This window comes from Halichoerus grypus, chromosome 1 (genome assembly GCF_964656455.1).
Source record: "Halichoerus grypus chromosome 1, mHalGry1.hap1.1, whole genome shotgun sequence".
NCBI classification, from domain to species: Eukaryota; Metazoa; Chordata; class Mammalia; order Carnivora; family Phocidae; genus Halichoerus; species Halichoerus grypus.
Window position 1 is genome coordinate 126,436,861 of NC_135712.1, and position 18,017 is coordinate 126,454,877.

At 37.0% G+C, this 18,017-nt stretch overlaps 2 protein-coding genes across 5 annotated transcripts in view; one reads left to right on the top strand and one right to left on the bottom strand.

Moving 5' to 3' along the window:
• Positions 1–18,017, top strand: part of ACAD11 (acyl-CoA dehydrogenase family member 11) — a 99,450-nt gene that overhangs the window by 48,599 nt on the left and 32,834 nt on the right. For both annotated transcript variants that reach the window (XM_078071736.1, XM_078071738.1), the window contains exon 13: positions 470–568. In XM_078071736.1, coding sequence (XP_077927862.1) covers positions 470–568 — 99 coding nt within the window. The remainder of the gene's footprint in view (positions 1–469; positions 569–18,017) is intronic.
• ACKR4 (atypical chemokine receptor 4) lies at positions 563–6,549 on the bottom strand. 3 transcript variants are annotated; one of them, XR_013447594.1, is made up of 3 exons: positions 6,323–6,548; positions 745–896; positions 563–606 (listed from the first exon to the last, which is right to left on the bottom strand). XR_013447594.1 is itself a non-coding variant. In XM_036089954.2 (2 exons), exon 2 carries the CDS (start codon positions 3,473–3,475, stop codon positions 2,423–2,425), a length of 1,053 nt encoding a protein of 350 aa, XP_035945847.1. In that variant the 5' UTR covers positions 3,476–3,484; positions 6,323–6,549; the 3' UTR covers positions 1,590–2,422. The 3 variants fall into 3 exon arrangements, 1 of the variants encoding a protein (XP_035945847.1); XR_013447593.1 differs by having other exon boundaries at positions 563–896; positions 6,323–6,549; XM_036089954.2 differs by lacking the exons at positions 563–606; positions 745–896 and adding an exon at positions 1,590–3,484 and having other exon boundaries at positions 6,323–6,549.

Consider the following 18,017-nt stretch of genomic DNA (forward strand, 5'->3'; position numbering starts at 1 on the left):
TGAGCAGGCTTTACAGAATGCAAAATAAGTCAGTGAGAGCATTCCTGATGGAATTTGCAAGGTACAGTTGGAAATTGTCTAAGATAGTAAACTAGATGGTGGGGAAATCTGGCTTGCAAATATTTAGTATTTAGTAGATTTCCACTGTGGACAGTAAACAACAATATTCCTAATCTGCTTTTGATGATTAGAGAAAGGATTGACTGCGTTATCTCAAATCATGTATCAGTGAGGAAGCCAAGAACACAATTCAGATTGCTGATCCCAGTGTTCGAAATTCATTCATTCTTCCAATGCACATTTACTGAATACCTACTATGTGTAGGTTATAGGAGAACCAGAGTGGAAGAAGGGAGGAAGGTTAGGAACATGCCTCTATCCTCAAAGAGTTCACATTTCCTTATCTAAAGTCTCTTTGTAAACTGGTGATGTCTGCCTGCCTGTAAATTCAACCTTTGCTTATTTATAGAGCCCAATGTAGCTTCGAGTGATGCCACAAATATTGAATGTAGCATCCAGCGAGATGGAGATAGCTATGTAATTAACGGCAAGAAATGGTGGAGCAGTGGTGAGTATTCAGATCCATCCTTTGTCCCAGGTGCTGTGCTAGAATAATATGATACATAGTTATTAGTTTCATGATCACCATTCTTTAAATTCTGCCTTTGAAAGCATATTCAAATTTAGAAATATTTGATTAAACGAAAGTAATTTTTTAAAAACATTTATTTATTTTGGGGGCACCTGGGTGGCTCAGTCGTTGGGCATCTGCCTTCGGCTCAGGTCATGATCCCAGGGGCCTGGGATCGAGCCCCGCATTGGGCTCCCTGCTCCGCGGGAGGCCTGCTTCTCCCTCTGCCACTCCCCCTGCTTGTGTTCCATCTCTCGCTGTGTCTCTGTCAAATAAATAAGTAAAATCTTAAAAAATATATATATTTATTTATTTTGGAAAGAGGGAGAGAGTGCAGGGGTGGGGGTTAGGGCAGAGGCAGAGGGAGAGGGAGAGAGAAACTCCAAGCAGACTCCATGCTGAGTGCGGAGCCCAACCTGGGGATTGATCTCACGATCTGAGCCAAAACCAAGAGCCACAGGCTCAACCGACAGTGCCACAAAGGCTCCCCAAAGAAAAGTAATTTTAAAATAACATATCTTGATTAGGTGATATTTATTTTAAGAGCAGAAGACATGTCTTTTTTTCCCTACAATTTTACAGTTCACAGGTGTTTGTTTTTTTTTTTTTTTTTAAGATTTTATTTATTTGACAGAGAGAGAGAGACACAGCGAGAGAGGGAACACAAGCAGGGGGAGTGGGAGAGGGAGAAGCAGGCTTCCCGCAGAGCAGGGAGCCCGATGCGGGGCTTGATCCCAGGACCCCGGGATCATGACCTGAGCCGAAGGCAGATGCTTAATGACTGAGCCACCCAGGCGCCCCTACAGTTCACAGTTTTTTAATAGTTTGCGAGAGAGAAAATTCATATTAGTGCACACTATTGATCAATGTAGTTTCTATCAAAATTAAATTTCAGTAGGGACATATTAAATGAACTGTAATAATTTATAAATGTAGTTAAAGAGATAAGATATACATGTTATTAAAAATTGTGTCACTTTTATTACTGTGTTACTTCTATTGCTTAAAAATGCAAGTGCTTAAGCAAAATAATAAGAATCTATACATAAGAAAATGTATTGGTTAGTCAACCCTCAATAATAGACTCACATAAATGCATGAGCCCTTTAGGAAGTCACAAAATTGGCATCTAGGTAAATATGATTATCTAAAGATTGCTTCTAGAGTATACATGTAAATCTAACAGGATAACCAGTTTATTACTAAAGAAAATTGACATCATGGAAGCAAATTATATGTTCAGAAATTTACCAGGGATAAAAAGAAAAAAAAAATTTACCACGGGTATATTAAAAGGGCCAGTAAAGCTTTTTATGTAATTTCTTAATTGTTAAATTGTTATTCTTTCTGGGGTCTTAGGAAATCACAAACTAAGAAATAGGAAAAAAGGATTAAATTTTGCTGTATAGTTATTCAAGTACTGAAATTATGCAGTGAGATCATTCTTACATTAAAATTTAGATCATTTAAAATAATTAGAAATGCCCCTTAATATAAGCCTTTTTATTAATCTGTTTCAGATGGCCTAATTCATAGCATACTGTTTTTATTATTTCTGCCTGTTAATACTATTTTCCTATATTGTTAATTTTAAGTTCATGTTTTGTGCATTTATTATTTCGTTTCCTCCTCTTTCTGGTTGCTATATTCTCCCCATCCTCCCCCCACCTCTTGATTGCTGTAAATTGGCACCACGGTGTTTGAGATTTAAGTTTCAGAATAAAGCAGATGTTTTATCTGAGGGAGAAGCAGCATTCATGTGTATCGAAGCAAGAGATAGCAGTGTTACATTTAAATGCTAAAAGTACTGGTTGGCTCTGTAGGATCTTCTGAATCAAAAGGAATCTCCTCCACGTTTTGTCTTTGTCTTCTCCAGGACCCATATTTCTTAGCAACTTTCATAATGTAGTTTTTAAAAGAGGCTCCCATGAAAACATACAGGATTGGGTTGAGGCAGCTGTGAAAGAGTGCAATGCTCTCCGTGATTTGGACGGCAACATCCATGCGTTTGCTCATGTCGCAGTCGGTGATCAGGGAGTAGATGATGTCTATGACTTGGCAGAACCTGACAATGTTATAAGGCAGCTGAGTGACAATGAAAACTATAACTACTGTGAGCAGAACTTTGAGGGGTCGAGATTTTTTAATGTTGGGCATCCTGATGAGTGTCCTTGCTGTGACAAAGTAGCACACTCCCATAATAAGAAAGGGTATTACAAATCCGATGCAGATTTCCAGCATTTGAATTGATGCTTTCACTGAGGTTCCTAGGTGATATGGAAAGATGGGAATGCACCTAGCCTTGTGATTTACTGTATAAAAAACCAGCTGAGGTATACTCAGCAAGATGGCAGCCGTCCAGACACAGGAACAGATAAGCCAGCATGGTTTCCCCACTCCTGTTTGACCTGGGGCTTTAGTTACTGCCCAGTATCTGTCTATGCTGATACAAGCCAGAAACTGCATTCCAGAGACGAAGTTGACTGTGTACAAGGCTGAAGTGACTTTGCACATGATTCTCCCTAACACCCATCCATGAACTGCATTAACTGCCCAAAAAGGCAGAGTGAATAGAAGGAGTAAATCTGCCACTGCCAAGTTCAGGATGTACACATCTGTTTTGGTTCTCTGCTTCTTGTAATAGGCATAAATTGCCACAACTATGGAATTGCCTGCAATTCCAATGATGAAAGCTATTGTGAAGAAGGCAGGCAAGAAAACTTTTGCAAATTTTCTGACTTCCTCTTTTATACAGATCACTTCATACTGACTATAGTCATGAGTGCCATTCACTTCATTTTCTTCATAATAGTAATCTGTTGACTGGTTGTGTTCCAAAGCCATGGCTCCAATCTAAATGTCAAAAAGAACATAGAATATTCATTTTAATATTGTTTAAAAGGAAACACTTTTTAATCTAGCATATGTTTTGTTCTTTTACTAGAGAGTAGATTGTTGCTATAACATAGGTGAGGCTGAATCTGCTGCTTTTTGAAATTTGAAACTCTTCAGTGGAAGCCACACTGGAGTATATGCCCAAGATTAGTTCTTCATCCCCTGTTTTTACAAGTCTGTGTGCAGGAGCTGGAATTTACACAAGAACAATAAAAATAATACCCTGAGGAACTTTCTTTTTTTTTTTTTTTTTAGAGATTTTATTTATTTATTTGACAGAGAGATTACCCTGAGGAACTTTCTTAATCATTAAACCCTAAATCAAAGTAATGACTTTTATGTAAAAATAGTTTTTAAAATATGAAAATTTAGTCATTTCAACAAAAGGAATAAAAAGTCTTATATTTTTTACATATACAACTTTGTGATTCTTATGTAGGATATTGGCAGTAAATTAAGTACATTATTTTATTCATCTAAAATAAATTTATTTTTATTATTTATAAACATTTTTAAAAATAAATTTATTTTAAAATAAGTTAAATAAATTACCTCAGTGTTTATACTTAATTTCACTAGTTGGCCTTTATAAAACAAAGTTTCCTCTAGTTAGCTTCCCTTCAAACCCTGTCACACATGCTGAATGTATGCTATCATTCAGTAGCATCATTCCACTAGTTACCGAAGTCTTAAGCCTACACTGTCCTTGACCTCTCTCATCTTCATCCCTAATTTCCAGTCAGACCCTAAATTCTGATTTTACCTTCCCAATAGATTGTGAATCTGCCTCTTTCTTTTAATTTGCCCTCTTTGACACATCTGCACCATTCGACCACCATTGTTCCTTACCTGGCCTATTACAATATCTTCCCAACTGGTATCTGCTACTCTTAATCCTCCTTACCACCTCTTTGTCAAAATCATTTTTCTTACTGCCACCAGAGTTCTATATCTCTGAAATGTCAATCTGTCACTCTTCTGCTTAGCTCCTCACCTGAAAGACACATTACTCCACCTGAAAGATACAATCCAAGCTCCTTAGCATGATGCCCAAGGCTCCCTCCATAATGTGGTCCTACCCATGGTTCCCGCTACATCTCTCTACTATGCACCCCACACTGTGCTACATCTCTCTACTATACGCCCCAGACAGTTAGAGTACTCATCTGCAAGCAGTTTGCTGGCACACACCATGCTGTAGCACGTGTCTACATCATTACTCATTCTGTTCCTTCATCTGATAGACTGTTTCCTGCCCTTCTCTTAAAGGGCCAATTCCTCCTCAGTTAACTTGGACATCACCTCCCCAGAAGACTTTCGTGATCCAATAGCTATATCTACATACATACGTTCATTCTCAGAGAACTGACCCCATCCTGTGGAAAAGATGGGTTTCTTAGTTCCCTAAGAGTATGACCTGTTGGATTTATGTTTGTAATGAATACCTTATGGAGTGGCTGATATACACTAGGTGCTTAGTAAATATTTGTCAAACTAAAGGTTTTACAAGCAGATATAAAGCTATTAGTCTAGAATAGATAGATTATATGGTAGGAATCTTCTTGTCTCATCATTAGTTATTTTATGGTATTGGTTATTAACACCTTATAGAAGTAAGATAAGCTCGCACAGAATTCACAAATTTTTTTGTTTGTTTTTGTTTTTTTTTTTAAGATTTTATTTATTTGACAGAGAGAGAGAGAGAGAGCACAGGCAAGGGGAGCGGCAGGCAGAGGGAGAGGAAGAAGCAGGCTCCTGGCTGAGTAGGGAGCCTGAGGCGGCGCTGGATCCCAGGACCCTGGGATCAGGACCTGAGCCAAAGGCAGACGCTAAACCAAGCCACCCAGGCGCCCCCAGAATTCACAAGTTTTAAAATGTATATAAAATTGACTTTCAGTGTTTTTATTTTACTGCTGAGTTTTATTTTGCTTTTTCCTTAGCCTTTCTGTCTCCCTTTGGTTATTTTTGTCCTTGGAAGAAGCTCTAACATTCTTATAGAATCATTCAAAACAGTGTGCCAATTTATGGTACATTTCCAAAAGAATATTCTTATTCTTACTAACCCTTTTTGGATGAGTAAAGCAGAGAAGGCTCCTCAAGGAAACGTACCACATAGAAGAATTGCTTTCATTATGTACAAACCAGGAGCCAACAATTTAAAATGACTATTTTTACCCTTAAGTTTATTTGAAAAGTTCCAATCTGGAAGACCATTCTATTCTGATCATCATTTTCTTATGTGTTAATTATTAACACAGTATGAACTTTGTTCTTTCTTTCTCATTCATCACAAATCTTGACCCTGGTGATAAGGAATAATATGCCCAAATAATATAAGACACTAAGGAAGTATATTTTTAAATAAGAATCTTACTAAAAAATGTGAGTAAATAGGACAGGAATGGAAATTATTTGCAGGAATTGATCCTTCTGGCAGATATACAGGAACATATTTTAGATGTCTTTATAATTATTACAAGAACAAAAAAATAGCATTTGTAAAATAAAGCAGAAAATAATGGTATAGCAAAACCTATTTTCTCATTAGCAAAGTTTTATAGGCAAGTAATGATATTAACATAATACCAGAAATAATAAAATATTTTCTTCTTGCTATATTCAGATTTTTGTTTTAAGATTAAAGTGTATAGCTGTTTTCAAATAGCTCTTTTTTGCACATGTTAACATTTAGACTTTTGTGCATTAAGACTCCCTTTACATAGGTAAATATACAAAGTCTTTGGGCTTTAAAAAACAATCTTATCCAAGTTAGAATGAGAAAATGAAAAAACCAACCTGTTTCAGCGTACAGAGAGGAGCAGTCTTGAGTGTAGAGTAAAATCAAATGACCTCTTTAACTCAGGCTACTTTTGTTTTCGTTTTACACCCCGCCTTTGTCTTGCATCCAAGAGGGCTTTCCTGAAATTTAACCTTGTGAGCACTTGATCTTTTATTTTTTGTATAACCATGCTGTGAAGTCAAATCCAAGTTCTAAAGTGTCTTAGGGTACAAATTTGGGGAAGAATTCCATCTTGTTTCAAAAACTACATACCTTTCAAAGTTTCCACTTAGATGAAAGGAACAAGAAAGTGCCTGCTGCTGAGGAACCAATGGCCAAACCAAAAAAATTCACCCCAGAGAGCCTCAAGGCAGCTAATGAGCACTTGTAGGTAGGATCTAGAGAAATACTCTCAAAAGTTATTTTGTTTAGGAAAGAAAAGAAAAATGACTTTAACTCAGAAGGTTCTTTTTAAAGACCAAATTATCACAGACTAAATTCTGAGTAATAATTAGGCATTTATAGAACTTAATATTTTTTGTGTCACATCATTTAATATTTTACTTAAACTATTAAACTACTCTTGACTTTGCTATATTTCTTCCCTATCCTTGACCCCAGAGTATGCCTTTCCCCATGACTTTAAACTCTCTTGCACTCTTTAAACTTTTTTTTCAAAGACCAGCATACAAACCTTCAAAATCCTTTTGTCTGGGGACGTTGTTCTTCCCACGCTTCCAAACAAATGAAAGTTCGAGAAGAAATGCGGGCAGATTCGGCCCTTCTATTTGAACTGGACTCTCCATACATTTGTATAACAATACCCTTTATTTCTTTTCTCATGCAAAGCTAGGCTCAGTCTCCACCTGCAGAAATTATAGGCAGCATATAGATGGGTCTTGTTTTTTTATCCTTTCTGACACCATGTCTTTTGATTGGAACATTTAGTCCATTGACATTCAAAGTAATTATTGATATATATGTATTTATTGCTATTTTGTTACTTGTTTTGTGGTTGTTTTTGCAGTTTTTCTCTGATCCTTTATTGCTCTCTTTCATGGTTTGCTGGTTTTCTTTAGTGATATACTTGGATTCCTTACTCTTCATTTTTTGCATATCTATTACTGTTTTTTGATTTGTGTTACCATTAGGTTTATATATAACATCTTTTGCTTATAGTAGTCTATATTAAGCTGATGGTTGCTTAACTTTGAACTCATTCTTTACTCCTCTCCCCTCCACATTTCAGATATTTGGTATCATATTTTACATCCTTTTATTTTGTGCTTCTCTTGACTGATTTTTACAGATAAGCTTAATTTTTTTTTCTTTTGTGCTTGTATTTTTTTTTTACTCTTACTTATGGTTTTTGTTTTCCATTCACAGAGTCCCCCTTAACACTTCTTGTAGGCATGGTTTAGTGGTCATGAATTCTTTTAACTTTTGTTTGTCTGGGAAATTCTTTATCTCCCCTTCTATTCTGAATGATAACCTTGCTGGATAGAGTATTCTTGGCTGCAGATTTTTCCCTTTTAGCACTTTGAATATATCATGCCACTCTCTTCTGGACTGGAAAGTTTCTGACGAAAATTGAGCTGATAGACTTATAGGGTTTCCTTTGTATTTAATGGTCTTCTTTTCTTTTGCAACCTGTAACATTCTTTCTTTATCACTGTTTTTTTTTTTTTTTTTTTTTTTGGTTTGTTTTGGTTTGGGTTTTTTTTTGCCATTTTAATTGCTCTGTGTCTTGGTGTGGACCTCCTTGGGTTGAATTTGTTGGGGGGAATCTCTGTGCCTCCTGTGTTTCCCTTTCCAGATTCAGGAAGTTTTCAGTTCTTATTTCTTCAAATACATTTTCTGCCTCCCTTTCTCTCTCTTCTGGGATCCCTATAATGTGAATATTATTATGCTTGATGGAGTCACTGAGTTCTCTAAGTCTATTTTCATGATGCAATATTTGTCTCTCACCTTCTCCGCTTGATTGCTTTCCATTACTCTGTCCTCCAGGTCACTGATTCGTTCCTCTGCTTCCTATAGCCTACTATTTATTTCATCTATTGTATTTTTAATTTCATTTATTGAGTTTTTCATCTCTGATATGTTAGTTTTTATCTCTTTGTCAAGGGTCTCACTAATGTCCTCCACCTACTTCTGAAGTCCAGAGTATCTTTACGATTATTACTTTAAATTCTCTATCAGGCCCATTACTTATTTCTGTTTCACTTAGATCTCCTGCTGTGATTTTATCTTATTCTTTCATTTGGGACATATTTTTCTGTCTCCTCATTTTTCTACCTCTCTGTGTCTGTTTTGGTATTAGGAAAGTTAACTATATCATCTGCTCTTGAAAGTAGTGGCTTTATGAAGAAGAGGTTCTGTAGTGCCCTGCAGTGCAGTGTCTGCTGTTCACCAGAACCTGGCACTTCACCTGTGTGTGTTGCTTGCATCCTGCTCTTGTGTCCGAGTTGCTTTTCCTTTCAGTCCAGACATCTACACTGAATTTCTGCCTGTTGTGGGCTGTGCTTGCTCTCTGTGATGTTAGTGAGACCCACGAAGGCTGGTTCTGAGGGGGCATGACTGCAGAAGGGCTTGCGGGCAGGGCGGCGGAGTTAGCAATATTTATTCTGAGCTTCTAGTCCTAGGCTGGATCCCCTGAAGTGCAGAGGCATTAACAAAATTTGTGCTGAACCCAGGGCTGAAGCCAGCAGTCTTGGAGTGGGCAAGTGTTCCAGGAGAACTTATGGGTGGGGTGCATTGCTAGCAGGTCAGGCAGATAGCTTTCTGGTTTATTTACCCAGAGGTGATTGAAATCTAGTTGTAAACATGGGACAGTGGTCCTCCTACTTGGCCATCTTCGCAGACCTCCTCTCTTACCTCTTGTTCTTGATCTTATATACACTGGAGCAGTGTGAAGTGAACAAGTAAACCTCCCCTAAATTCTCAGACAGGCCCACAAAATCCTGCAAGGTCTGCCTCCATCCCTCATTGCCTCTCTGACCTTATTTCCTACTCCTTTACACTTTGCTTGTTTGGTCTGCCACACCAACTTTCTTGCTGTTTTGGAATGTACCAGTCACATTCCTTCTTAGGGCTTTTGTACTGGCTCTTCTCTCTGTCTGGAATGTGCTTCCTCTTAATATTTGCAGGCCTTACTCCCTCATCTCTCAAGGCTTTGTGCAGTCACCACCACCTCCTCACTGAGGCAATCCCTGATTACTGTATTTAAAATACCCCTCACCTGCCTATATTCCAATCTAGCTTACCCATAGTACTTATCCTCTGTTAATTTACTATATAATTTGTATTATGTTTGCTGTTTTCTCTCGCCCTGTATTAGAATATAAGTTTCATCAGAGCAGGGACTTTTATTTGCTTTCTTCAGTGATACATACCAAGTGCCTAGAATAGTGCCTGGCACATAGTCAATATTTTGAATTAATAAATAATCCTACTTTCCTTTCTGATTATCAGTCTATTTCACTTTCCCTTGATGCTATACTTCTTTAATGATTCATCTATAACTGCAGCGTCCATAATTAACAATTATGTAATCTCTTCAATCCATCTATATTATATGTAGAAACAATACTGATTTGTGAGCCCTTGTTTAGTGCTATTACTCCTATCTAGAATACTCCTCCCCCTCCACTTTAGCTCCCTAACTCCTATTTAGGATTCAGATTCAGATCTGACCTTAACATTACTTAATTCACGAAGCCTTCCTTAACCTTTTAGATTAGATCAGATGTATGTACTTTTTACTCCTATAGTACAATCTTACTCTGTTATTAGTACTTAGTAAAATTTTCTATCAGTAAAATTTTCTGTCTTCCATAGCAATCATGTATCCTGCTATATCCTCAACATTTAGCTGTGTGCCTTACTTATGGTACCAGTTTATTGACTAATAATTAAATACATCAATGAATGAATGAATGAATGATTCAATAAGTCAATCAGAGTTTAACTTATCCTCCACAGACAAGTTTAGCAATGGAGCTGGAATTTTTTTTTTTAAGATTTTATTTATTTATTTGACAGAGAGAGAGGGCAGAAGCAGGCAGAGCAGCAGGCAGAGGGAGAGGGAGAAACAGGCTCCCCACTGAGCAAGGAGCCTGATGCAGGGCTCAATCCCAGGACCCTGGGATCATGACCTGAGCCAAAGGCAGACACTTAACCAACTGAGCCACCCAGGCACCCCTGGAGCTGGAATTTTAAATCCAGATCTTCAGTCTTAGGCTATTTCCACTTTATCATACGATCTCTTATACATCTTTGTTATTCCATGATATCATCTATTATAGAATCTTGGTAATTTCAAAGGATATCTAAAAGTATCCTTTTCCTTTGTTTTATACCCCCAACAATCACATGCCTTCTTGTAAATAGGATTCCCTTCTTGTAAATCACTTATAATGCTATAATCTTTATATCTTTCAAAATCACACATCATTTTTTGCTAATTCACACACATACCCAGCCCTTGGGGCATAAAGGATCTCAGGATCAAGCCGTTTTTGGTGTTATATACCATGTGAAACTAGTTTATTGCCTGGCCTTTTCCTGTATTTTCCTCCTCCCCAGAAAGAACTAGAAGAGATGCTGTTGATAGGGGAGTCTTGACAAGATATGAAAGGCAATCATATAGCTTGGAGATTAGGGAAAAGCATCATTTACCTTAAGCAACTTAAGAAGGTGCTAACTTATTCCTTTAGTGCCCCCCCCCCCCCGTTTTTGGTACTTGTCTCCTACTTCTCATATCCCTAAGAACAGAGTCTTCATGATTCCAGCTGGCTGCTCACCATAAATTGTCTCTCACCCTTACCTGCCTTAACATACCAATGTCCCTCATTCCTGAAGAATCTCTCTCTCCACATCCATTTCTCAGCCTTCCTCTTGTAGTGCCATTTTGCGCAGTGATAGATGTTTGGGAAAGCAATCTAACTAAACTATATAATGTATTATCATTGAAAATATCATTGATATTGAGATATGTATTGAACATTTAGATCATCCCATGATTTCTCTTTAGCGTCCATATTACATATTCCTATTGTATGTGAGTTTTTTACTTAGCATTTTCTGTTGCTCCAAATTCACTATAAATGTAATTTTTTTTTAAGATTTTATTTATTTATTCAAGAGAGGGAGCGAGAGCGAGCATGAGCGGGGAGAGGGGCAGAAGGAGAGGGAGAAGCAGACTATCCGCTGAGCAAGGAGCCCGATGTGGGGCTCGATCCCAGGACCCTGGGATCACGCCCTGAGCCAAAGGCAGCCACTTAACCAACTGAGCCACCCAGGCCCACCTATAAATGTCATTTTTATAGCTAAATAATATTTTGTTGTATAGATCATAATTGGCCTTCCCACTCAGCTATTATAGGACTTGCAGAGTTTTTCTAGTGTTTTGCTATTACAAGTGATGCTATAGAAAGCATCTTTGTAGATAATGTGGGAAACTGAACTTAATTTGAGAAGTGTTGAAGAATGTGATTAATTATGTGTAATTGTCTCTTTCTTACACAAAAGATAGGGTTCTTACCATTCACAGTATAGACTAATTGTAGAGTTCTTCAAGATAAGTGCATTGAAAGATTCCTTATTCTTTTTGGAAGGGTTCCATTGTATGGACACAGCCCAGTCTATTTAAATAGTCTCCTATTGATGGATATTGGTTTATGTCCATTTCTTTGCAAATACAAACAATACTACTGCAGTGAATAATACTGTGCATCTCTCTTTTCATTCAGGAACAGCTAAATCTATAGGATAAGTCACAGAAGTTAGATTGATGGATCAAAGAGTAATTGAATCTGTAATTTTGATGGATATGGCCAAGTTGTACTACCTAAGGATGTTACTTTGTATACCCATCAATAATGGCAGTGTCTATTTCCATGGAACCTTGCCAACAGAATGTGTTATTTGACTACCGCTTTGCTTTCTAAATGACTTGTAACAGATTCAGTACTCTTCACATCTTCTTGCTGGCCATGTATGAAATACTTTCCCCCAATTGGTTTTTTTTTTTTGCTTTTTAATTTTGTTTTTAATGTACAGTAGTTTTATATAGACAACTCAGTTGATCTTTTTCTATTGATTTCATTTATCATTTTTAAGGTTTAAAAATTTTTTCCCATCCAGACAAATTTCATAAATATTATTTTTTCTTCTAGTTTTTTTATGGCTTGATTATTTAAATTTTTAATAATTTTCAACTCTGATATTTGAAATTGATTTTGATCCAACTATATTCTGTAACAATGACAACAGTAGTCCAGCATTTAACATTTATTGCATAATATACTATGTATAGCCTTCCTAGAGGTAGAGTAAGTGAATTTCAAAGGGTGTTTCCCCCCATTAAAAATAATACATATTCCAAGAGTAAACATTAGATTGGGGCTTTTTCTTTCTTTCTTTTTTTTTTTAAGATTTTATTTATTCCTTTGACAGAGAGAGCACAAGCAAGGGGAACAGGAGACAGAGGGAGAGGGAGAAGCAGGCTTCCCAGGAGCCTGATGTGGAGCTCGATCCCAGGACCCTGGGACCATGACCTGAGCCAAAGGCAGACGCTTAACCGACTGAGCCACCCAGGCTCCCCGATTGGGGTTTTTTCTTAAGTGGAGGATTGTATGATAAACATTTTTTTAACAGATATTTATTTATTTATTTATTTATTTAGATTTTATTTATTTATTTGTTAGGGAGAGAGAATGAAAGCACAAGCAGGGAGAGCTGCAGGCAGAGGGAGAAGCAGGCTCCCTGCTGAGCAAGGAGCCCGATGCAGGACTCAATCCCAGGACCCTGGGATCATGACCTGAGCCGAAGGCAGACACTTAACTGAGCCATCCAGGCATCCCTGATACACATTTTTTTAATAGATGGAAATTTCATTGTAAAATGGCACTTAACTCATAATGGTTTTTTTTATTCCAATTTGAATTGAAGCTAAGTGTTAGTATTAAAACTAAGACCAAGTGAAGTTTAAGTATTTCACCTCAAATTCAATGTAGAAGAAATAGCCTTGAGACCTTGTGGATGGCTAACTGTGCTTCATGTTATATACTGTTTACATCACTTTATTGTTATCACACCCATACCCAATGGTCATGGTTTTTTTCCACCTGCCGTTCTTCCTTGTGTTAGAGAATGATTTTGTTTGATAACCATATGGTTTGTAAGAGCCTAAAAAATTAAAACTTCCCAGCAAATATCAGAGGATATTTTCAGCCTGACTTAATCCTGGCACTTGAACAGCCTTGAAATACCAGAGTCTGAATTAAAAACAAAATTATTTCATAGTGCCATCTGTTTTCATTCATGGAGGCCTGTGACACAACAGATATATTTAAATGTTTCCTAGCCTATTCAGATTTCCTCTAATATATTTCATTTACAACATTTGGTATCCTGTTCATTAACTAAAATAATAAAAAAAGAGGGTCGCCTGGGTGGCTCAGTTGGTTAAGTGTCCAACTCTTGATCTCAGCTCAGGTCTTGATCTCAGGGTCCTGAGTTCAAGTCCACATTGGGCTCCCTGCTGGGCATAGAGCCTACTTAAAAACAAAAAAACAAAAAAACACAATAATATAAAACAGCAAAAGCTCTATTTAGAAGAAGGATGTGTTTCAGCTGCTGCACCTTCCAAGTTCTGCTTGTAGCTAAGTTGAGATGATATATTTGTGAGGGGTTTTTCCCATTTTCTGAAACATCAATGTTAAATCAAAGTATCTTAATATTTACAACCTATGCACTCACCCTTATTTCCTCTACTTAATGACCACAAAAGGAGAGCCAGTTTAGAAGTTTTAGTTTTTAGAATCTGAATTGTTCTCCATATTAGATTGAATGAGGCAGAATCAAAGAATTATTTGCCTTGTTTCTTGAGTTTCTTCAAAATTTACCTGATATCTGAAATCTGTTAAGCAGTTACTTTAATGCCATGGCAACAATTTTTCATGATAGAGCAAGACAAGAAATGCTATTGGGAAATACTAGAGAAAAATATATTCTGGGTATTGGAAAAAGAGGGCTTTCAGCTAGGTTTAGGGAATTACTTAGAAAAGATTTTGCTTTTGAAGGATTTAGCTTCTGGTCATCTGAGTTTAAAATCCACAAAACCTTAAAAGATTTATCAAAAATGTCCTTGATTAACAGGATAGAAAATAGAGAAAGAAAAGATCTCTAGCAAAAATGAAATCCAAATTGTGCCATTGTGTCCTAATCTGATTTTTGAAGTACTCCCACCACGGAAACAATGTGGATTATGTAAAGCAAGTGACCTGACCCTTTCACCCTGTGGGCCTCAAGGCTTCCTACAACTAAAACTTCAAAAACTCTAACTAGAAAAATACTCACTTGAAAATTTAAAAGGGAGCCTCTCTGGAAAATTTTTTTTCTCTGATTTCTAAGAATCAAAGCACAATTGCATATTATTGCACAGCCAGGACCAATCAAGGGTAAAAAAAAAAAAAAAAAAAAAATTCCCCAGCCCAGCATTTTCAGATAAGAAATTTCAGTTAAGATTCATAATTCAATGTAGATAATCTGTTATCTGAATTATCCTAATGTTTTTCAGGTTGATCCTCAGATTAGTGGAATTCATTTTTTTACCTATTAGCACCTGTAAAAGTCAGGACACACTCTTATAAAACAGTGATACATAATTTGGAAATTCAAACACGATTCAATAATCAAGGATAGTCAAGTGAATTCACCTTGATGGTATAATCTGAGACTTTTTTAAACTTAATTTTGAAATATGTGAATGGTGGGATCTTTTCTCATTAAAATTTGGCAAGTGTGGCAGCTGAAACATCCTTCTTCTAGAGAGTCCTGTCAGAACTGATTGAAAAGTAGATTCCATTAAATTTGAAAGAATCCAAATTGTTTTAAAACAATTATATTTTAATCTTAAATACATTTTCACTTTACATGTATAATTCACAATATAGGATAGAGGGGATTAGAATTTTAAACTCTTGGTTTTATTGGTTTTAAAGTTTTAGAGCTAAGATTTCTAATTCTGCTTCTTATATGATCATGTTTTGAGGTGATTATTGCATTTCTAAAACATTAGCTGACGCTAATGGTAAGTATGTGAATATATAAGAAACTGTCATACTGGATGTGCAAAGACCTGGTTTTGGCAAAGTTTAAAGGCCGGAACTCTAAGGGAGTTCCATTTCTTGTGCGGTGGGGTTAGCACCTAAGATCGACCTCATAGATAACAACTAAAAAGCTACAAAAAACAACTACCTGAAGACACTGGGGAGTGACCCAAAGCAGGCTGATTTTGTAGCAGAGTCAAAATTTGGACGATGAGACAGGCAGAAGGGCAGTTTTTCAGTTTTAGGCTTTGGCTTGGGGACACAGTGTGGTTTGAGAAAGCTGAAGCTTCTCTAGAAAACTCGGGTCTTTGTGTTCTGAGGAACTAGAAGACAGTGCCTGAAACAGCCATCACTGCTGAAAAATGAGATTGTAGGGTGGGTATTCCAGAAAAGCAGAGAGCCAGAAAAGGAGAGCTCCAGACTTCACCTGTAAACTTTGCCCAAGTCTCTGCTGACTCCTGAATCAAAATCATGCAGTCAACTCAAAGCACCTGCAGCTAAGTAAAAAGAACTAAACTAAAATTTGATCTCTCACCCCACCTAAACTGAAACAGACTCTGCAGTTTGACTCTACCTAAGTTAAGAGCCTAATAAGACAAAAACATCAACATGCTTTGAAGGGATGTAAAAGAATCCAGAGTCTTCAAAACAAAAGAATCACAGTGTCCAGAATACAATTTAAAATTACTCACCAAATGAAGAGCCAGGAAAACATGACCCATTTCTAGGGGAAAGCCCACTCCCAAATGACTCAGATGTTGAAATTGTCAAAGACTTAAGGCAGCCATTATAAATTTGCTCAATGAGGTTAAGAAAAAATAAAAAGAAAATACCAGAAGAGAAATATAATGAGGAACCAATTGGAAACATCAGAATTGAAAAGTAAAATATCTGGAAAAAAAAAAATTACTGAATGGGATTAATAATATAATGGAGATGACAGAGGAAAAATTTAATGAACTTGAAGATAGACCAGTAGAAATTAACCAGTTTGAAGAATATATGGAAAGAAATTAACAGAGTCTTAGGAAGCTGTGGGACAATATCAAAAGGTATAAAATATGTGTAGTTGGATTTCCAGAAGAAGAGAGAAGGAGAGAGAAGAACATACAGATAATGGAATATTATTCAGCACTAAAAACAAATGAGCTACCAAGCCATAAAAAGACATGGAGTAACCTTAAATGCATATTATTAAGTGAAAAGGCTATGGTTTCAATTATATGACATTCTTGAAAAGGCAAAACTATGGAGACAGAAGATCAGTGGTTGCCAGGGGTTAGGAGTGGGGAGGGATGAATAAGTGGAGCACAGAGGATTTGGGTGGAAGGAAAATACTCTATGATATAATAACGATGGCTACATGTCATTATACATTTGTCCAAACCCATAGAATATACAACATTAGGAGTGAACTATAATATACACCATGAACTTGGGTTGATAATGATGTGTCAAAATAGGTTTGTCAATTATAACAAATGTAGCATCCTCATGGGGGAGGTTGATATGGGGGTTACACATGGGGGCCATATATGGAAAATCTCTGTACCTTCCCCTCAATTTTCTGTGAACCTAAAACTGTTCTAAAAGTCTCTCTTTTTCTCTTTGTGTCCATTTGTGTGTGTGTGTGTGTGTGTGTATATAAATTCCAGAAACTCCAAAATGCCATTTAGTATTGGTTGATATAAGTATGTTTAACCTGAATTCACAGCCTTTGTTGTCTAATGTCAATACACACTGGAGACTTTTTTTTTTTTTAAGATTTTATTTATTTATTCAACAGAGAGAGAGAGACAGTGAGAACAGGAACACAAGCAAGGGGAGCGGGAGAAGGAGAATCAGGCTTCCCGCGGAGCAGGGAGCCCGATGTGGGGCTCGATCTCAGGACCCTGGGATCATGACCTGAGCCAAAGGCAGACACTTAACGCCTGAGCCACCCAGGTGCCCCGACACTGGAGACTTTTCCCAAAGTATTGTAAAATGTTCTGTTTGAACATTACATTTCTCTTATATTTCTGAAAATGCTTGTATTTTTCTTCTTGTTAAAAACAGATTCATTCCTTTTCAATATCACAACTTTATATTTTATTTGAAATAATTGGATTTAGTAATATGATTGTGTTTCAAAAGCCCAGTGGGTAAAGAAAGTAGTTTTGCTCTTTATTTCATACAAAATACAGACAATAAATCATATATTTGGGGAAAAAAATAAGAGACAGTTTTGCCTAACATATTTGTTATCTGATTAGTGTGGCATCTAATGGCCAATTTAAGGTTGTTTTTTTAAATTTTTCCTGTTCCAGCGGTGCCTGGGTGGCTCAGTTGGTTAAGTGTCTGCCTTCAGCTCAGGTCATGATCCCAGGGTCCTAGGATCAAGTCCCAAGTTGGTCTCCCAGCTCAGCGGGGAGCCTGCTTCTCCCTCTGCCTCTTCCCTCTGCTTGTGCTCTCTCTCTCTCTCTCTCAAATAAATGAATAAAATTTTTCCTGTTCCAGTTTGTTAAAAGGCTTCTCCCTTCCTTTCTAGCCATAGATGAAATCATCTACAGACATAGCTTTGGAGATGTTGCAGATTCAGTTCCAGATTACTGCATTAAAA

What these genes read in the sequence shown, in the direction of transcription:
- ACKR4 (XM_036089954.2), bottom strand. Translation starts at nt 3,475, where the DNA reads ATGGCTTTGGAACACAACCAGTCAACAGATTACTATTATGAAGAAAAT.